This window comes from Talpa europaea (assembly GCF_964194135.1).
Source record: "Talpa europaea genome assembly, chromosome: 4".
Classification (NCBI taxonomy): Eukaryota; Metazoa; Chordata; class Mammalia; order Eulipotyphla; family Talpidae; genus Talpa; species Talpa europaea.
Genome location: NC_140070.1, coordinates 101687544 through 101709763, shown reverse-complemented (window position 1 = coordinate 101709763; position 22220 = coordinate 101687544). Strand labels below are relative to the sequence as shown.

The window sequence follows — 22220 nt, the reverse complement described above, 5'->3', positions numbered from 1 at the left end:
TAGAACTAATAATCACAGGAGTCATTCTATTTGTTTGTAGATGCTTTTACAATTCAGATGGAGACTTCTTGATTGGTAAGTTTGAGAGATTTCAGATCCCCTCATTGTGAATTAATACATATAGCAAGCTGCTTTTTTATACATATTATTTTCCTTCATCCTTCAATCTGTCTTATTTAGTGGAATTTATAGACTGAAGTCTAGAGGCCATTGGTAGTTTGCAAATGATTCCTAGCATGCCTCAAACTCCCTACTCTATTTCCTGTTTTCTCTGTCTTTGCTCATCTCTTCTGGGACTCTCTGATATGGGAAGACTGGGCAGTTCGAAAGAAATGAAGAATAATGCCAACATGTGATTAACTTATTAAGTTAACTCTATTTGCCTTCAAACTCTCTCAAGATATCCATCCTTTATATCTGCAATCTAAATACAAATTTTCATGAAACCATCCAAAAAGGAATATCTATTAGAGATTTCTTGGGTCTTCCCATTCTATTTGATGGTTTTATGGTCAATATTTTGGAGTCAACATTTCAATGTAATTACTAGAAAGACAAATGTCTAACTTGTGCTAGAACTATTAGAAATGAAGGATTTTCCATCCTTTTTCTACTGCTCTTTTTGGTCACTCCCCAGAATTGTGCATCTGTAAGCTCCTTGTCTAGCAACCAAACACAATTTTAGTCCAATTTTTCATTCTTGTTCTTCCAGATAGGAAAATTGCTAACCTAAGTTGTCAGAATATACATTTTTCCCTGAGACTTATAAAGCTCTTTTCATTTGGAATGAAAAAGTGAATGCAACCCTTAAATCTCTTACTCATAAAGTGATTCTTATATGAAAAGAATTGCTCATTGCTGCCCTGTGTTTTTTGTTAGTTCCCCAGAAAGGGAAACTTCTCATTTACACTGAGTTTGGCAAGATGCTTGTGCAACCCAATGAAATCTGCGTCATTCAGGTTGGTGATGTGTCCCTTCTCCTCCCTGCCTCTCCCTAATTTGGGAGCAATCAGATGTTGCAGCTGCTGCTATTTCCAACTCTAAAATTTCTCTGTCATGTCTGGGCAATGGGGAGGAAGTTGGATTTACGCAGAAGACTCTTTGTGCAGAAGGGTAAGCAGGCTTGGGTGCCTGCATTGTTTTAAAATAGCACACAGCCATGAAATAAAGAGTAATGTCAACTCACTTTCTAAATATCTGTACACCGTCTGGATAGGCCTGTTGCCCTGATTGGAGTGAAAGGCAGTAAAGATGGAATTCTTAAAATTTTCACTAAATCAGGGCTCTATTATCTCTGACCCAATAAGAGATTAAACTAACATTTGTTTGGTCACAGATGTGATTAGGAGCTAAATTTTTCCTTTCAACTCATCTCTGAGTTGGTCATCTCTCCAATATAGCTCAACAGATTAAGGCTTTACTTTTGCATGTGGGGCTGACTGTGGTTCTGGGGTGGCTTCTTTATAAGTACAGTTATGATTTAAGAGTACACAGGTGCGGGTGTCTACTTCTGTTCCAGAGAGGAATGCGGTTCAGCATAGATGTCTTCGAGGAGACCAGGGGCTACATCCTGGAGGTCTACGGTATCCACTTTGAGTTGCCTGACCTGGGACCAATTGGTAAACCTTCACTACAGGCCTCTAAACCTCGCTTGAGATAGCTGACACAGATAATTGCATGAGAGTTAAACATCCTTTTCCCCTCATTATCTCACTCAAAATTTGTCTTCTCTAGATAATTTCTTCTATAGACCAAGTGTACCTGGGAAATTCAGAAAACTATTAGAACTCCCATACTTTCTTTTTAGACCTCTAAGTTCAGGGCCTCCACTGAGAATGACTGACCCATCTGAGGAACTGAAATCTTCATCAATGAGCTGATCAGTTTATCAGTTCATCATCTAGTCTTGGTGCTCATGTTGTGCTGAGAGTAATGACAGGAACCTCATCAAGAGTAACACAAGCCTCTTCCCATAAAATAAACACATTAGAGAAAATGAGCCAAGTCAACCCACTGTAAATCTCTCTAAAATAGCATCTAGACCTATGGAGAGCAAGACAGTATATTACAGACTTCTGGTTCAACAATGTTCCCCTAAAAGGATATAGAAGTCTGGATTACTGAGATCAGATTTGACTAATTCTTCATGACAAGTTGGGGAAAAATAAAGAGAAAGTGGGCAGCTTAAGTAAATGCTTAATGAAGAGGAGAGAGATCATTTTCTTAAGTCAGGGGTTGTGCGTAGGCAAAAAGTCGGAAAGCCATAAAAATGGCAGCATCTATGTTCTTATGAATAGGGGAAATGGCCTGCGAGACTCAGTCTACAAACCTCACGTTCCCACTGTGCACACGCCACAAAACTGACACCTTTAACAGTCAGAAAACGTACCTCACTCTGCTGTGGAGGTGCTGGAAACCACAGCTTCCATGAGGCAGATTAAAACTTTCAAAAGTGAACCAAGGTCCCCCCACCCCCGATTCTTCTGGAGGCAGGAGATTCAGGAGAGACGTGAAGGTGGTGGGAGGGGTTGTTCTCAAAACATCTCTTGGAGTGAAAGGAGTGGTTGGGAAAATTGGCCCTTGGATTCATCTTTGGCGTGTTTGCTGAAGGTGGTGGCCACACCTCCCATTTCTTCTCTTCCTAGTCAACAGCTTTTTTAGAGCAAAACAGGGACAGGACAGCATGTGCCTTCTGGTCACTCCCCTGGGGGGATCCAAATAGTCAGAGGAAGGTGGGAGGCAGCAAAGAGGCAGCTGGAGCCATGGTGGGCCGTCTGTCATCCTGCTCACCACCCGCTCTTCCCACTTTGGTCTGGCTTCCTGCTGCTCCACAGTCAGCAGAGCCTCCAGGTTTCATGGAACACATACCCTCTGGAAAATATATATAATTTACTAACCAGCTGGGGGCTTATTTTTTTTAACCCTGGGAGCTGGAAATGAAAAACACTCCCCAGGTCTCTCCTCTCAGAGTTAAATTATGTTTTTGCACTGATGCTTTTCATTTTTGGTCTTTTGATTTATTTTCTTTCTCTGGAGGAAACACTTGCAAAGCAAAGGTAAGCAGGCAAGTCCTGAATACTTTCTCCCTCAGTGGCAGACAGATTTGTCAGACAGCAGAACAGTTTGATAAACTTGGATTGATTCTGGTTCTGTCTGAGGAGCAGAGGAATGCCCCGGGCAAGAGTATATAACCCTCTTTCCAAGGGCTGCAGATGAGTTTCAGAGTTATCAGGGTTCTCTTGGAGGGGGAAGAGATCTAGGATGCTATCATATTATCCCCTTTACTCCTTTCTAGTTTCTCCTCTCTCCTCCTCCCACCTGTGGTGATGAGATAATGCATGCAAAATGTTTTTAAACCATATTCACTCTATAACTTTAGGAGGTAATGCTGGTGATGATGATATTTTCATGATTTTTCTCCCCACCAAATTCTTTGGGTTCTCCTAAAAGCGTACCAGGTCTTTAAATAATGAAAGCAAACTGTAGAATCACTTTTGACATAGAAGAAAACCCTTTCTCCTTGCACAACCACGGGCATCTTTCCTGTATGACTTCACAAATTTCTAAACGACTTTGGGGTCGTTATGTTCTAGGAGCCAATGGCTTGGCCAATCCTCGTGATTTTTTGATACCTGTTGCCTGGTATGAAGATCGCCAAGTGCCAGGTGGCTACACAGTGATTAATAAATACCAGGGCAAGATGTTTGCTGCTAAACAGGTAAAGTAAGAGGATTGGCAGGTAAGGGAAGGGCTGAATCATTATTGAACACCTACTAATCACCAAGACCAGTGTTGAATACTTATATTCTTTTATCTTTACCACACCACTAAGATATGGTAAATAAGGTACTATTTGCCTTATTTGTAGTCAGAGAATAGGCAAGGTAGTGACAACTAATTTACCAAATGTCACAGTAAATGACAGAACCATCATTTGAACATATGTATCTGTTTCCAAAAGTCATATTTTGTCCATTCAACAAGCTATGAAAACCTAATACGTAATATACAGGCAGTGAAATGTGTTCTGTGAAGGGAAGCAAGTTAATGGAGATCATCTAGTGTTTACGTTCATCAATGGCCTCCATATTTCCAATACAAGCTATGATTGTTTCAAAGCAAGTAGAATGTCATTAATTCACTTGACTTGGTATATATCATCAGTCTCATAAACTCAGAAGATAAAAAAGGACATAGAAAATAATAATAACATATATGCTATATTAACATATGTTACATTATCACTTAATATACATACTAATATATCACATTAAAATAACTTATAATAAAAGTAAACCAAAGATGTTTTCAATTTGCCAACAATTTGTTTGCTTTATTTTTGCTTATTTGAATTATTATCTATATATTACCAAGGCATGCTATTCTCCTTGAACAACATCTAGAAGGTATGCTGACCAGCAGAGGTCAACTAGTTGTGCTTAAAATTAACCCCTGAAGTTTCATTGTCACCATCACTGACACATTTTTACCCTCATTTTCTCTGGTCAGGATTTTTCAAACTGTGGTTTAAGACCATTTGCATCAGAAATTCTCAGGGAGGCTAGTTTAAAATGCAAATCCTTAGATACTACTCCAACATGGCAAAAATGATAACCTCTGGGGTTGGGGCATGAAAATCTACAATCATTATCAGCATATCTCCATCTTATTTTTGACATACAATTGATAGCAAACCATCATTTTAAAGACAGACAGCAGCTAGATGAATCTATTTTCCAAGTGAATCCTGTGCTGGTAATTCTCTGTGTGAGCTCCCCTCGGTCCACTGTCCCTTCTCTGCCTGGTCTGTGCCTTGGAAGGCATCACCCAGGCTCCCTCGCCAGCCCACTTTTGGTTGAATTCAACTAGTGGGAGGTATCCACAGGAAATTGGAGGTGGGAAAAAAGGCAAGTTGGGATTTCCTTCTTCTGAATCCTCCCTGCTTGGGATTGCATCCCTTGGTGATCTCCATTTCTGTTGGGCAGTCCCAGTAGCATGCTGGAGCCAATTCTTAATGACATGCAAGAGCTGATAAACACACCTCATCCCAACTTTGTGCTCAGTGGCATCAAATTAGTAGCTAAAAAGTTATCATAGTAAGTAATGGTAATAATGCTCCAGAAATCTACAAATGCTCTAAATCTCAATATTGTTTCCCACAGACCTGGAATGGCAATGTCTGACCCTATTTCTAGGCTCAGGTACTCACCATGTCTAGCCAGTTTATTTAATCCTAGTCAAACCTTTGTGAGTATCCCTTCATTAAAAGTCATTAGAGGGCCTCCCTGTGGCTCAGTGGGTTGAGCGCAGAGCTGTGAAGCTGTCCGCAGCCTCTGCAGTGCCAATTTGATCCCCGCCTGCCATGGAGATACCCACATGGCGAGCAGACCTCTCCTGTCGTGCCCACTGCTCCCCTCAGCAGTGTATTTCAGTCAATCTGCCTGTTCTGTTCCCCACTCTGTCTCTGGTGAATCCTCTCACCCTTCCACACGTCTGGCCTATACCCCAGTTCTTGTATAAATAAATAAAAATTTTTTTTTAAAAAAAGTCATTAGAAAGTTCTGAGTTGGATTATATTTCCATACAGACCCATAGCTGCAGAGCCCACTACCTTTCTGCAGCAGCGCACTGCTTGTCTCCTATTGCAAGGCAGGCACAAGAAGCATCGCCTCAGGGTTGCTCTAAAAACTCAAGTCTTGGGAGCTAGAACTCTTAGAGACTTTCTTGCCTTTCTGCACTCCCAACCCAGGCATGTGTTTATTGGAAGTCCCTCTAGGCAGCAATTACCTGTAGACTAGTGTCTGTCCTCCACACTAGGAAACCCAGAAGGTGGTCCAGATTGGCTGAGAATTGCTGGCATCCACAAATTCTCCCAAATGTGTTAGAAATTGTTGAAAAGGCACTACTACTAGGAGAATGTGCTGTGTTCTGGTGCACATTTTTTTTAAAGATTTATTTATTTATGCATGCAAGAGCTGGGTACAGGCCAGAGATGCGGGGGATGAGAGGATTCACCAGAGACAGAGTGGGGAACAGAATAGGCAGATTGACTGAAATACACTGCTGAGGGGAGCATCGGGCAAGACAGGAGGTGTCTGCCTCGCCATGTGGGTTGCTCCCTGGCCGGGGATTGAACTGTGGTACAGAGGCTGTGGATTGCTTCAGAGTGCGGAGCTTAATCCCTTGCACCACCAGGGAGGTTCCTGCTGCACATTTTAAACTGCAGCTTTTGAACTGGAAAATTAGGGTTATTGACTGAAGGAGGGGGCAATTAAGGGCATGTGAAATGACCACGGGATGATTCAGGTTATGCTTCTCCCAAATGATGGTCTTATTAAATTATCAGAACAAAATCAAATGAAAAAAGACAGTGTGGTACCAAGTACAAACTGTGGAACCACAGCAACAAAAACATTAGATCTAGAGTCATTCTTTTCTTGCTTTTTTTTTTTTCTGTGTGTGTGATCAGGATGTCTCCCCATTCAATGTTGTGGCCTGGCATGGAAACTATACCCCCTACAAGTACGACTTGAAGAACTTCATGGTCATCAATGCTGTGGCCTTTGACCACGCAGTAAGTCTGGATCATGGAGGAGCCTGGGGATGGAGCAACCCTTGGGTGGAAGGAGTCCATAGAAGACATTCAAACTGACATTCACAGATTTAACATCTCCAGTGACACCCTTGAAAGCCCAAGATATAGTCATTTGTCATTGTGCCAACAGGAATTTCAATTATCTGCAGCAAAACTTTAGCGAAGGAGTAAATATCATAGCTGATGAGGGGCCAGGTCTGATATTCAACACTCACTCTTGAACATTAACTATTCCACACAGCCATTCACAGAAACTCTCATAGATGGGTAAAACTTAGTTTCTGCATAGAAAATCTATTCCTAAAAGAAAACCAACTGCTAATGTTAGTGATGGCCTGCTAAGACCATTTCTGGATTTAGAAAGCTTTCTGTCCTGCTGACAAATATTGAGTCTGCTTGCTCTGACTGTTTTTAGTAGTGATGGAGAGGACAGCCATCTACTGAAGTTCCTTGTAATGTTCAGGCTTGAGTTTAAACCAAAGAAATTCTAGAGTATGAACTTGGTCCTATTCTTCATTCAATGGAAAGGGGAGTCACCATTAGGTCCCTGGTCTACAGTGCAAGCTCCCAAGGCCCCACATTCTTGATAAAGTGCTAATTCTGAGATCCCCAGGGGGAAAGCTCATTTTGGAACATAGTTCATAATAGATTAACTTTAACCACAAGTTGAAAGGATAATTAGGACAGAAGCCAGAGAACCAGAGACAGAAAGATGTCTGAGCTGATTCAGCTTATCTCTGGAGGTACAAAACTACCATTCTAAAGAGCAGCAACTGTTAATAAAACCAAAAGGGAAAAGAAAATGAAGCATCAATCCCAAAATAGCATTAAGAAGAATCCTAAGACATAGATACAGATGCATTTGAGGCCCACTACCTTTTCTTTCTTTTTTTTAAAGATGTATTTATTTATGCATAGAAGAACTGCAGTGTAGGCCAGAGGTGCAGGTGGGTTGGGGGGAGATGTGTGTGAGAGGATTCACCAGGGACAGAGCAGGGAGCGGAACAGGCAGATATACTGAAATACACTGCTGAGGGGAGCAGTAGGCGAGACAGAAGGGGTCTGCTGCACCATATGTGTGTTAGCTCCCTGGCTAGGGATCGAACTCAGGCCGCAGTGGTGATGGTGCTGAGACTTAACCCCTAGGCCACCAGGGAGGTCCCTCACTACATTGTTTTTAATAGTTTCAGATTATCTCATGACAGATGAAGATGTCTTAACCCTCGCAACAATAAGAGTTGGCTTTTTATCTCACATTTACACAAGTTCAATCTTTGTAAAATTATTTTTCCAAAAGTCATATCTGATCATTCTACTACTGCATTAGAAAATCTCTGTGGACACCCCATGGTGGTATCTGATGCTTTTCACCATCTGGTCCTGGATTTATTTTCCAGAACCCCCTCTTGCCCCTCAATCTTCTGTCAATGAACCTTGAGCTTTAACTTTCTTACCTCTTAATAAAACTCTACATTTGATGTCTGCTCTGTGCTTAAAGTGGCTTTTCCTCTCTGCTTTCCCTCCCTCCTTCAACTCTTCCTCCCCTCTTTTTTTCTCTCTTCTTCCATTCCTCAAGACCTACATCAAATGTCACCTCCTGTCAGAAGTCTTCCCTGATCCTGTCAGATGACATAGGTACTCTTTTCCTTGTACTTTCTTGGATCTCTATTGAAAGCTGGATTGCCCTTGGCACGTTGCTGTAATATGTTGCTCATGCACCTGTTTTATAAACATTGCCCCTCCTTCAACCACCACCACTGACAATAACGCTGAAAGGCCAAGGAAGAGATCCTCAACCATCTTTGAATCCCAGCTCCAGCATGACAGCTGAAAACAAACATAATTATTGACCTCAATTAAATTCAATCTCAATCCTTCCACTGAAGGATTCTAAAGTTATTTTAAAATAATAGTATTGCCCCCAACCTATTCTCTGTACACTACCACCAAAACTAGTGAGGCAAATGGTGTATTTTAGACCTGAGAGTCAAATATGGATAAAAGAGCAGTGAATCAATTCTTAGACCTTTTGCCTGAAGATACCATCTGGAATTTTATTCCCCCAAAGAAGAGCACACCTATACCATCACTTAGACATTGTTTCATTTCTATTTCAAACTTACTCCCAGCATCCTCTGCCAAGAGCTCCCTGCAACACTTCCCAATTCTGTCATCCTGAGCTGAAGTTGGAAAGCAGGCACCACTGGTTCTCAGACCCACAGGGTAGTTCTTTCAGGAAATGGGAACTCAGCGGGGTGAAAAAACAACTCAGAATCCTGTTAGCTGGTGTTAATTCATTTTGCTTCAAGCACAGCAAGAGGGGACAGTCAGATGAGTGATTACTGCATTTCGGTGACAAGTCCAGACTTCTTAGCCTGGCCTGTGAGCTTTAATTAGAAACCGTGTCACTCAAAAACACCTTCATGTGTGGGTGACATGAGTGGCACTGTTCAGTCACCTCCCTTTCTCTATGTGTTCAGTCTCCCTTGTGCTTTCACAGGACCCTTCCATTTTCACCGTGTTGACTGCCAAATCTCTCCGGCCTGGAGTGGCCATCGCTGATTTCGTCATCTTTCCACCTCGATGGGGGGTTGCCGATAAGACTTTTAGGCCTCCTTATTACCACAGTAAGTCTCTCTTTCACCAAGCCACACTTAAAAAGCAAAGAGGCAACAAAGCAGTGAGCATTACCCATTACTGCTGAAGTGTTTCTGGACATCCTGCCCTAGCTGGGGTTCAGCATCCTATCACCTAAAGCCCAATGCTGTTACTGGAATAGGCTGGGTTCTGGTGCTGCCTGTCACTGCCAAAAAGCCAATGAACAGAGACAGGAATTGAATCTATAAGAGCTTTATTTTTCTCAGATTGCTAAGCAGTGATCTGAGAGAATGGGCATAACGCCTTAAAGAAACCATTCTGCCTTCTCATCTCCACTGGCCTTTTTATATTGGGTGAGACAAAGACAGCCATAAGCAAACAGCACATCAGGAGAGCCCATTACACTTGATGTTTCTGGTATTTGTCACAGTCAGCCCCCAGAGTTTATCAGCATCTGGGTTATCTTGCCCCTGGTTCTGATGGTATCAGTCCTCAAGGCATCATCGGAGCAGGAATCTCAATTTAAAGCAAGAGTTTTCATTTAAAGAAAACATAGAGTGTGTATGTGCAGCCTGTGTTGTGTATGTGCAGATTCCTGTACTAGATGTGGTGCTTTTCCTTCCTCTCTAGCCCCATATCAGTGCTGCTCCCAATTTTTAGCTGCTTCTATACCACAACTTTAATATGGCGATGTGTTGACTCTGAGATGGAAACACTATAATGGTTAGGGTCCAGTTCCTCTGGCCCTGAGAGAGGCAGAAAATGTGGTAAAGTGTGAAGCAAGAAGTTTCCTTACATTTCAAATGCTGCTTTGTGGGGAATGGTAGTAGCTGCCGGTGTGCTGTTTTTGGAAAGCTCATTACTACCTAAGAACCAATAAGGCATGCCTCCTCCAATTACTAGGTGAAGCAGACTGCAGTCCACACTAGGAGATGGGTTCTATGGAGAGAGCCATTTCTGCACAATATTTGTTGTCCATATGAACCAAGAAACCAAAGCCTGGTAGAGCTGGAATAAAGAAAAGGTGTTTGTTTTGGACTTTAGGATGGCAGCCCAGGAGACACAAACCTAAAATGCTTGAATTGTGTTCCAGGTTGCCCTGGGATGAGAGGGGTTTCTATACACAAAGACAGAGCAAGAGTTCCTCCTCAGGGCTGATATGCAGTTAGGATAGGTTTAGAGTCCATCAAGTTCCAGTTAGCAAAATAATATGCAAATTGGGTGAAGAGTTAGTCAGTAGTGATTGGTTGAATTTCAGTCTTGAGCAGCCTGGTCACTGGCTTGGTTTCATTTTCTTCCTGGAGGTGACATGCCTGGAGCTGCAACCTAACAGTCCGCTCTTTTCTATTTACCCAGATTCAGTATGACTCCATTTTTTTTTTTTATTTCTAGTCATCTACAACAGGATGGCAGCCCTGTTGTTTTTATTTTGTTCATATTGTTATTACTAACAGCTAACAGTTATGGACCATGTTTGTGACCATTTTTTGCGACTCTAAATCCTTTAAAAGGATTAGCTCATTTAATCCTCATACAATTGTAGAAGATCGGTGGTATCATTATCCCTTCACCCCTTCTTATTTCAGCAGATGAGACTGAGACAAGAAAGATTAAGAACTGTTCAAGGCTCACAACTAGTTAAGTGGTAGAGCTCATTATTTAACTGAAGGCAGTTTGCTGCCACAGCAGACACTCTAACCACTCAGTGACATGCCTAGCACATTGCCTAATACTCGATATGCATCTATTAAATGTTTATTTAATACATGAAGGCATCACCAAGATGCCACTTCATGACTGCACTTAATGAGGTTGGCATGTTTCATTATGCTGTAACCAGCTATAAATCCAACCTTAAGGTCAATGTACAATTCTGCTTCCTAGAAGTTCTATTTTTGTAAGCGAATTCTGTAAAGACTCTGGGGTGTATTTCAGCTGGAACATTCTAAAAAACAAACTCCTTTCCTTAGTTAACCTCAAGACCTTCTTATCTATATCAGGCTCCTCTCAACATGTACTGGCTCCCAGCTGCCAGGATACAACAGGACAGTGAATGGCTAATTGAGGTATTTGTAGAAAGTGGAGAAGTGAAGCTCTCAGAATGGAAGAAAACCACTTTCTGCTCAAATTCCAGTACCAACTTTTTGAAGTGACCCCACTATGGCAGAGAAAAGAATACAATCAGTTACCACTGCAAAGATACCAGATGCTCTATGCATAAAGTCATCACAAACTATGTCCTTTATGAGAGCACCTAGTCCATGCCAGGCCCTAACTGTTCTCCTCCTGGAAGTTAACCCTGGAGGACCTCTTGTGAAGGAGAGAGAAGTGCTCTGGCTTAGGACCTATACTCACTTCACTATTTCACAAAGATCTTGTACTGAGGTTGCTCTAAGGCCTGAGGTAGCAGTGCTCAAATTTTAGTATGTGTCGGAATCATCTGGAGGACTCATAAAACAGAGATTTCTGGGCCCCTCCCTCAGCCTTTCTGCTTCAGTAAGTCCAGGTTGGGGCCTGAGAATTTGTGTTTTTTACAAGTGTCCAAGTAATGTTAATGCTGATGTTCCAGGATCCACACTTTGATAACATTAGGGGTTATGATATCCCTCGAATGTTTTGGTTTTTTTTTTTATTTATTTTTTTTTTTTTTGGAAGAAAATCACTTTATTTTAATTCACAAACAGTAACGCCACAAAAGCAGATTTAAGAAAGTCAAACATTTTCCCCAGCCCCAAACTCAGTATCATTTCAGTGAACTTCTAACAATACCTTCTTCCATTGTGATGAAGCCATTAGTGATAAATTTAGCTGATAGCTTTATACTTTGCATTTCACTATCTTTTATATTTTTGTATTAAATTAACTTGGTCAGGAGAGGTGATTTTCCATGCCTTTAATTTGAACTTCTTGATTAGGCTAATCCATTTGCAAATCTGCACTGTTTAAGCACCTCACTGAAACCCTCACAAAGCTTGAGGTCACCCTGGTTCTGGGCACACTCCAAAAACTGCTTCATCTCATAGTGGCATGGGCCAAACTGCTGCTGCTGCTGCTGGTATGCTGGCTGGGTTCCCTGAGGTTCCTGGTAAGTGATGTCAGGCCTTGCGGGCTCAGCATTACTTCCTCCACTGAAACCCCCAGTGATGGCATGACCTATTGTGTGTCCAACAGCAGAGCCCACAGCCACACCTGCTGCAGTGGATGCCATCTGGGCCATGAGGCCTGGCTGACGGGGAGCAGCAGCAGGTGTGCCAACAGCAGATGGGGGAGCTGCTGCTGGTGGCTGAGCTGCAGGTGCTGGCCTGGGTGCAGCTCTCATCTGAGGTGCCCGGCTGGCCGGAGGGGCCATGCGGGAAGTGCGGCTCCAGCTTCCACGCGGCATCGCAACGGCACGGCGGCTCGGCGTCGAGAACAGCCGGTTTTTTTTTTTAAACAAACAGTTCATTCCAAGGGCCCAATCCCAGAGAGTTTGGTTGGTTTTGAGGTTTCACCTCAAACCATTTTGCGCTAGCAAGTCAGGTGATTCTGATGCAAAACGTCCACATGCTGAGAAGTTGGCCTGGGCTTGTGTCCTCAGCCAGATAACACGTTAGTCTGTCTTGGGTAAGTTTGCTCCTGTGCTTCAGCTGTCAACCCACTCTTTGATTTTGGTTTGTAGTTCAAACTGAATGAAATAAACAGCCTTGTAAAATGCCTCTTAAAAGAAATAAAATGCCTCTTATAATTTTTTAAAAAGACTTTCAAGTAAATTTGCTCCAGAATAAATAGATGTCAGAAAGGAAACTTGCCCTGACATGGATAGAAAAACCACAGGACCCTAAGTTTGCAATTATTTTTAGCAGAAATATTAAAAATATTATTTTGGCAATAATCAAAATCTTTGCTACTTTGATGTGACCTTGTAGAAGTAGAGAAGTATTTCTGCAGAGATATTGCCTCCAGTGATCTTAAGGTATCTTAGTCAACTGGATTCAACATTAATCAGAAAGGCGAGGTCTACCCTCCCCAGTGTTCTTTGAAATATAGAAAATGATGTACAAATATCACCAAACTCATTGCTACATAAATTCATATTCAGATCAAAGCTGAATTCTGTCTTGGTCTCTTCTTAAAATTAAACCATGAAGGTGACCCTGAGGACACATCCTGGAATGGAGAGTGTGGCAGCATATTTAATGAGAAGAATTGCCTTTAAAATATACTTTATGCTAGCAGTTGCTTCTTTTCCTCTATTTCTGCTTCATGACGAAACAAGTAGTTATTTGAGCCTTATCTTTTCTACAGGAGCATTTTGTTTTCTGGTGAAGATGGGTGTCGCTTAGCCAATTACAGATGAATTTTAGCACTTGGCTAGACTTGGCACCCAAGGAAGAGTGTTGGGGTGTCTAGTATGTGAAATGTCTGATTTTGCAAGGGCTACCACTGCCACATCTCCTCTATCTATAGTTGTCACTCTCAGCACTCTCACAGGGCAGGCCATGAGCAACATTAGGAAGGTGATTTCTCCCACAGTGCTTAGCACAGTGTCTAATTACATATGCTGGATGGATGGGTATAAGCCTATGGATGGGATGGAAAATGGACCAATGAATGAATGGGTAGGTACATGGGTAGATAGCTAGAAAGGCACTTTTATTTACTTGTGTGCTATAATTCTTTTAAATTCTTGTCTAAATGTGTTGTTATTTATTTCAATAAAGCATAAGATTGAAACAGTGGGAACAAGGTGATTTTTGTCAAATTTTATATGACTCTAGAAATGACAACTGGGACCAATGCATTTAACTTATATGAAAGCAAATTTCCTTTTAATATAAGAGAACTTTCTAGCACCCAGAGCTTTTTAATAATATGATAAATTGCCTTGTTGAGTAGAGAGACCTTCCATTCACAGGAGGCATGCAGGCAAAACCCCAGGGGTAATCTTCAGATATAATATAGAAAGTTCTTCTGTATTCAGTGGAAATAGGAACCTTTCCCATTTTAAGATTTTAGGATTCTATTAAAAAAAAATGTCAATGGAAATAGAAGGGAAAAATAACTTTAAGAGACATCTTGAAAAATATGATGATATCAGATTCAGATATAGAATGTATTTGTTAGACTATATAGCATTTATGGAGTTGGCTTATAGATACTAAGAACTTTTCATGCAGATTATCAGTTGATAATGGCCTACAAGCCCTGAGTTCTTTTCTTTACATCACTCTCTCACACATACACACACCACACACCACTTCATTTTTCTAACTTCAGAACCAGAAACGTGATGATGTCGTGTACTTCTGTGGGACTATTGCAAAAGGGTTCAAATCTGAGAAAAAAAGATAATGTTGATAAGCCTAGATGATCCACTAAATATTATGACCTGCATCTTAATTATTATTAAAATTCTTGTCTGTCCATGATTTTCTTTAGATCTAGATTTCTTTCAAACAATTACTTTCTTGAGTAGAACTCAAGACTCTTGATATTCCACATGGTCACGAAGTAGAGTTTTGCCTATCAAGAATTCCATTCTAATCAGTGTTTTGTGGTAGTCATATTAATCTATATTCTTTATTACTCCTAAAAAACTTATCAGATTCTCCTATCTTCTTGGCATACCATGGAAATAATATTTGAGGGATCTTGGTGTTTTGTGGGTCTTGCCTTGGATAGTAAAAATAAACTGCTTCCAACCTCCAGGGAACTGCATGAGTGAATTCATGGGACTCATCAAAGGTCACTATGAGGCAAAGGAAGGCGGGTTCCTGCCTGGAGGTGGCAGCCTGCACAGCACAATGACTCCCCATGGTCCTGACAATGACTGCTTTGAGAAGGCCAGCAAAGCCAAATTGGAACCCGAGAGGGTTGCAGATGGCACCATGGTAAGCAACTTACATACCTAGCTCTGGTAACCTTTGAGCTTCCCAACCTTGTTAAAAAAATAAATAACTACTTTTTATTTCTCCAAAATCACAAAGAAGAAATCAGGGCAAGAGATTGTGGGTCTGTGCATGCACGTGTTCTATGTATATGTGCACATCACCTGCCTGTGCATGCTAGTCTGTTGGAGAGAGCAGGGTTGAAAGAACTGGGAACTTGAGTCAGACACAGGTTCAAATCCTAGCTCTTAGCTCCTGTTTGAGATTGAACAAGTCATTAACTTCTCTGTGCTTTGCTTCAATGTGTAGAATGGGTATGGTATCCAACCCAGTAAGTGGTTGTGATTTAACTTTAGAGACTGTGCAACATGTCCAAATGTAAAGAGACATTATTAATACTATGTGGTGGTCTTTCCTCATCTGTAAATAGCCCTGTGTGTATGTTTTGTCTCAGAGTCAACTCCTGCTTATACCTCCAAAGCAATCCCCTAGGACCACAGTAGCAGGGGATGCAGGGTATCACATTTCCCATGTGATACCCAAGGAGGGTCAGGAAGCCTTTGCCTCACTACAGTCAGGGCTTTTGGGCAGCAATTCTCAGCTGTTTTCTCATTTTCTTTTGCTCTTTGTTGCCATGTGATGAAACTGATGGGATTTAAAACCTGTTTTGTATTCCTTCTGTGTCAGGCTATAAACATTGAAGCCAAACACAATTGCAGTTGGCTGCGGTACTTGATTTTATTTTATTTTTGCATTCCTGGAGGTAGCGTTTATGGACCAGAAGGGGTAATTTTATGCTAAATCATATGCAAATTTGCTTACATTTTAAAAGAAATGCCATCAATGCTACTGGACTTTAAAATCAGTAACACAGACCTGCCTAACTCCATGTCCAGCTTGCAAATTACCTAAGCAAGGTGTTTTACCTGACCCTCTGTCCAAATGCAGTTTATTTTCATTCCCAACCCCAAGCCATAGTGGTTGGAGCTGCTCTGAGGGTGGAAGGCTGCAGGGTGCCATTTGTTTGACTTTGGTTCTATTTCCCCTAGAGATGCCTCTGCAGGGTTTCTGTAGAATCCCTGTCTCTATGAGATGAAGTTTAATGATTCGTTAAATTATTGCCTTCTCAGAGTCCTGGAGGTGTACAAGCTACCCCAGAGTTGCCACTGGTAACCACTGGTGACGAACTTGACTTTGGATAATCAGTGTTACCAGGGAGCAGTGTTGTGCAACAATAAGGCACAGGATAGTGGTGTAAATTTTATGAAGCGCATGTCTCAGTCATGTCTAGGGCCTGGAAAGAGAGATGTGTCCTGTGTAATAGGAGGTCTTGGGTAGCCAGTGAGTTGAACTAGCTGGTAACTGAGGGCCCAATATTTTACCTAGTCCTAATTTGGGGTCTCCCTCACGATTTCTCATCATATAACTTGAACTCAGGCCCATTTACATGCCTCACCTTATTCCAACTTGAAAGAACGAATTAACTTGATACAATACTTGTAGCTCACCTGAAAAGGGATCTAAAAACTCCATTCACACAGTAAGTAGAAATTAGCAAAGAGATAACACCAAAACAAATCCTTCACATCTAACTGCAGAACTGAGGCTACGAGAAAAGGAGGGTGGAGCAAAGTGTGGAGAGGTCCGAATGGAATATGGTAGAAATTATTAGGGCTCTGGTAGGTAAGTATGATAATTTGTAGAGGTATGAACTTAGACGCTTAAAACATATACAGTGTTGTAAACCAATGATACTGCAATAAACATAATTAAAAATAATAACAACCCCTATATCTGAATAGTGCTTTATAATATGCATGGTACTTCCATATGCCCTCAGTTGGTCCCCATATTAAGCATGTCATCTCCATTATTTTAGGCATAAAGAAGTTAATATATATTAAAAGCAAACATTAACATGGATACCATGGATTGTGACATAAGAGATATTTTTTCATTTTCCTTTTGTCATCTATATTTTTAAAATTTCCAAGGATAAGAGCACATAAGAATTACAGGGTTTTGTTTTGTTTTCTTAAAGCCACAGTGGGTAGGACACTCATCACATGGTGAAACTGGAATGTCTGAGAGGCACAGAGCACTGGCATCTTTTTGCTGCTACAGATAAAACCTCCTAAACACAGGGGAACAAGCGCCACTCAGACCCCTCTGGGTAGGACTTCTAAAGGGCTACAGCCATTGCCGCCTGTTCCTTCCCACCTCCCCCTCACTCTGTTTTCCTCCTTTTCCTTTTCCCAGCCCATTTTTTGGTCAGACTTCTGGAAAGAAAGGCTCAACTCCCAGCTTTGCCATTTCTTGCTACCATCACCTTAAACAAGTTATTTCTTTAGTCTTAGTTTTCTCCTCTGCAAAATGGAGAGCACGGTCTCCCTCACAAGGACATAGCCACGACAAGTTTGGCCCCTGAGAAAATGAATATTCCTAGCCCTCTTCTACTTATACTCTTGGAGTTACCAAATTTAGTGCTATAATACTCCAACGACAGTGTGAGGCTTAAGTGATTTGTTCCATCTTCTAACGTGAAACTTGAGGCTCTGAGAAGTTAAGGGTTTGGCAGCATCTTATAGTGGTACGGACAGAAGCAGAATCCAGACTTGAGTTGGCACTCCTCCATGTTAGCACATGTGACTTATTATGCAATGATTCTGCCTACTCACATGGTCTCGCTGACATCTATCTCTTGACATCTAATCAAATGTATTTTATTATCCACCTCATCTCCTGTTTTTCTTCCCTTACCTGATTTCCTACAGGCATTTATGTTTGAATCATCTCTAAGTATGGCCGTCACCAAGTGGGGCCTCAAGACCTGCAATTGTTTGGATGAGAACTACTACAAGTGCTGGGAGCCTCTCAAGAGCCACTTCACCCCCAATTCCAGGAACCCAACAGGACTTAATTGAGATTGGAGCTTTGCTACCATAATTGAGAATGGATTGTGTTGCTTCCTTTAGAATTTTATACCCTCTGGGAATATTAAGGGAAAAGGTTGGTCAAAATGAGAACTCATTTTTTCAGTCATGTAATTCAGACATTTGTAGAAGTGTGTTTAGAAAGTTCTGTGGCTGCCAACTTAATTAATAAATACTTGCTAGTGTTCTGTGGAAGTGGCACTTGGTCATAATCAAGTCTTCATGAGGCCAACCTATAACAGTCAGGACTGGGGGTCAGTGAAAGAGAACTGAGACCGGGGCCCATTCCTTTGTGCTTAGCCTAAGTGCCTTTATTCTAGGAGCAAAAGTTCTACCGCAGACCACCAGGCCAAGTCACTAGGACCCGTAGCTCACATGGAAGGGGATCTAAAAATCTCTAATCACACAGCAAGTAGAAAACAGCAAAGAGACAACACCAAAACCCTTCAAATCTGACTGCATACTGAGGCTGTGAGAAAAGAAGAGTGGGAGCAAAGTATGGAGGGGGCCCAATGGAATATGGTAGAAATTATTCGGGCTCTAGTAGGTATGGTCTTATATTTTGTGGACAAAGGATAGGCCAACATACGAGGTGATCCTGAAACCAAGCCCACACCATACTTGTAGGAATCAATCCAGGCATAGGGAAGCACATGTGTCAACTTAGCTCCAAACTTTCAGTTTCACCCTAAAACAGATGGGAAGCCAGTCCAGTACACTGCCCAATCTTGGGGCCAATAGCAACTAACATGGAGATAATGGACAAGACACCAACCACCAAAAAGTAAGTGTATTCACTGAGGGTGACCAACAGCCCCAATTTTTGCACTGAAAACCCAACATTCCAGAAGACCCCTCCATTCTGGTCAAACCAGGGCAATGAGTCTCCCTATTGTCACTCCATTCAGTAAACACACATTAATTCCACACTATGTACCAGCTACTAAGTGGGATGTTGAGGATGAATGATTGAAAAGAAAGAAGTAATCTTTACCCTTAGTGAGCTTAGATAGATCAGGGCCAGAGAAGATCAAGGCCTGAGCACAGGGTCACAACAAATCTGTGGCACTACCGTTCAAGAAAGCTTCTCCTAACAGCTCCCTTCTAGTTGTCAGCTTGCCTGCCAGAGTCCTGGGCTGCCTAAGACCTGGAGGTGAGCTGATTAGGTTCCACAGAGTGAGAAGACAGGAAATTAGAACAGAAAGGAATGGAAAGTGGTATTTGGCCCTACTTTCGTTCTGCAGTTTTAGCACATTCCCCCCACGTTGTTGCCATAGTAGCAATTTTGATATGCTACCAGGTTTTATTTTAACAATATGTAATGAGAGTCAGTTATGTGTCGGCCTTGGAACTAGGGTTGCCAGATAAAATACATGATATCCAGTTAAATTTGAATGTCAGGTGAATTCTGAATTGTTTTTAGTGTAAATTTATCATTTGCAACATTTTGGACATACTTATACTAAAAAATTATTCATGGTTATCTGACATTTAAATTTAACTGGGAGGCCGATATTTTTATTTGCTAAACCTGGCAACTCTACAAGAGGTAAGGTGGTCAAGGAGAAAGCATGGTCTTTGTCCTTCTAGAGGTTACGTTCTAGAAAGGGAAACCAACAAAATAATTTAAAAAACTGTGGAATGTGCCAAGAAGAAAACAAACAGGAATTGTTTGGGAATAACAGGTGAGATGAAAGAGATTTTTCCTTAGGGGAGGGTGTTCAGTGAAGAAGTGACATTTAGCCAGAGCCAAAGGACAGGAAGGATGAAATCATTGGAAGAGCAGGGTTGGACTATAGGTGGGATGGAGAGGAGGAGCATTCCAAGAAAAAGTCTACGGGTTCAAAGAACTGAAAGAAAAGTGGAGGTGGGAACCCAGAAGGAGGTTACAGCAATAGCCAAGGCAAAATCACCGTTCACCTAGACTAATGAGGTGACAGCAGAGTGAATAATGAACCTGAAGGAACCGACTACTGAGTTGAATGAAAGAGGCATTGAGGACAGGGCTGGGGACAGACGCTGCTGGGTTTCTGGCCAAGGTTTCGTCGTCTCCAACAACCATTCAAATGTTTCTTGGAAGGTGACAAAGGTTAGTGTGCCTTCATAATGTTGCTTAATATAAAAATTCTGCTTTAGAAATTAAAGGTTACTAATTAACAAAAGAGTTTATACCTTTAAATATATTTAAAAACAGCCCACTGCGTAAATTGCCAGCAGCCCTCCAGCAATCACTATCCCCAGTACCACTCGGGCAAGTGCCTGTAGCCAAACCAGAACCCTGCTGAGAGCTGAATGGTTCTGGATGCAGCCCTCAATCAATAAGGACTGGGAATTCATAGATAAACACACCAGCTCTCTTACCCTTACCTGCGGCTGTGTTCCGCCCTGGCTCTCTGCAACTTCCCAGGGATTACACAAGGCAGTCCTGGTCTTGCACCCGTTATTAACTTCCTCCCTCCTACTTCCATGCCCTCTTATGATACCTTCTAGGCAGTTCTCGCAAATACCCAAATTAAGACAACTACTCAAATATTTTATTCCTAGCCCCAGGCTTTACAGAATGACCTCATTCTGACCTTAACCTCATCATTTTGGTGACCTTATCATCGGCATGGTGGCAAAGCCTTTTAGAGCTAAGGAAATGTTCTGAGTTTACATCCATTTAGCATCCAGCCCTTTATCTCCCCGCTACTAGCAGCAACTCCTCAGCTGGAGACAGTATTTCACCCAGGTTAGGCTGTTCATGCTAATTAAAAAGAGATTGAGTTTCCCTTTTTGTGTGCTTTAGATCAGCTAGAAAGATCCATATTGCTTCCTTAATTTCCTATTTTCAAAGATATTCTCTTTTATCATGCTCCCCAACAAATATGCCCTGTCTCTACCTAGTTATGGAAAATCTTAAAAAGGGGGGAGGGTAGCCTGAGTAAATTTCTTCCAGTGACAGAAGGGTTTTCTGGCACATCCCCCTTGGCATCATAAAGTTTTTTCCAGTTAAGGAAGTTACAGTAGAAGCCACCCAGCTCTTTCTCTTTAGAGACTTCTCTCACAACCCAGAACAAGAGTAGTTGTTCTCAACCTATGGTTCTCAAAGGGCAATTTTGTACTACCCTTCACCCCTGCAAATATTTCTAGCAGACTCTAGAGGTATTTTTGTTTGTCCTAATTGGGAAGGGTGCTATGGGTTTCTAGCCAGTAAAGGCAAGGGATGCTAGTAAATACAATACATAGGGCAGTCTCCCACAACAAGGGTTATCCAGGGCTGAATGTCAATAGTGCAGAGATGAGCAGTCCTATCCTAGACCTTTCAGCTGTACATTGGATCTTCTGGCAGCTTCTGAAACTCCAAGTGCCCAGAGTATAACTTAATCAACTAAATCAGGATCACGGGGGATGGAACCCAAGTGATTTTTTTTTTTCTAATCTTCAGGTGATTCCAATGGAGGACCACTGTTTTAGAAAAAATCTATAAGTATCCAAAATCACCTTCTTTTTTTAACTCCCACATAGAAGAACTGGGGTGCAGGCCAGAAGTGCAGGGGGTGAAAGGATTCCCTAGAGACAGAGTGGGAGCAGAACAGGCAGATCTACTGAAACACACTGCTGAGGGAAGCAGTGCGGAAGACAGGAGAGGTCTCCTACACCACATGTGGGGCCAACTCCCTGGTTGGGATCAAACCCAGGCTGTAGTGGTGTGTAGGGCAGGAATACCACAGTGCAGGTTTTCTGATCCCATGCAGACCAGGTAAAGGAGTGTAAGGGACAGGAACGGACACTGTGCAGGTTTTCTGATCCCATGCAGACCGGGTAAAGGAGGAGTCAGAGTCCTCAGTGGTTTTTTGCAGGTCTTTTATTGGGGTTCACCAGGCATATGGCAGGCAGGGGTGCTGGGGGGCTGGGAGACTGGCAGGCCTCCCAGCACCCAGCAAGTCTTCACTCTATCTGGGCTCCTGGCGTTCGTTCTGCTGCTTCTCGGCTTCTCTTTCGGCTTCTGCTGGCGTCCCCGTGACGCCGCCCTTAAAAGCACAGTCTTAGCCCAGGTGTACCCACTCTAGGTGCCCACCATCAGGCATGCATTCAGGATCACAGGGTTCCCTCATCTATCCTGATGGCGGGAGGGCAGAAAAGCCTGTTATTTTTCCTTACCCTACAAGGAGGAATCAGAGTCCTCAGTGTTTTTTTGCAGGTCTTTTATTGGGGTTCACCAGGCATATGGCAGGCAGGAGTACC

General features: G+C 42.1%; 2 protein-coding genes across 2 annotated transcripts in view; one reads left to right on the top strand and one right to left on the bottom strand.

Annotated features, from left to right (window-relative positions):
- Positions 1 to 17984, top strand: part of HGD (homogentisate 1,2-dioxygenase) — a gene marked incomplete at both ends in the record, with an annotated part of 40135 nt that extends 22151 nt beyond the window's left edge. Inside the window, 8 exons of the mRNA XM_084232674.1 lie at positions 41 to 75; positions 880 to 959; positions 1520 to 1619; positions 3594 to 3718; positions 6470 to 6574; positions 9096 to 9222; positions 14882 to 15063; positions 17835 to 17984. Coding sequence (XP_084088800.1) covers positions 41 to 75; positions 880 to 959; positions 1520 to 1619; positions 3594 to 3718; positions 6470 to 6574; positions 9096 to 9222; positions 14882 to 15063; positions 17835 to 17984 — 904 coding nt within the window. The remainder of the gene's footprint in view (positions 1 to 40; positions 76 to 879; positions 960 to 1519; positions 1620 to 3593; positions 3719 to 6469; positions 6575 to 9095; positions 9223 to 14881; positions 15064 to 17834) is intronic.
- Positions 11603 to 12575, bottom strand: LOC311169737 (coiled-coil-helix-coiled-coil-helix domain-containing protein 2-like; the record flags this gene model as incomplete). Its single annotated transcript, XM_084231916.1, has 1 exon — positions 11603 to 12575. The coding sequence occupies one exon, from the start codon at positions 12573 to 12575 to the stop codon at positions 12105 to 12107; it is 471 nt and encodes a 156-aa protein (XP_084088042.1). The 3' UTR covers positions 11603 to 12104.
- Positions 17985 to 22220: the final 4236 nt, after the last annotated feature.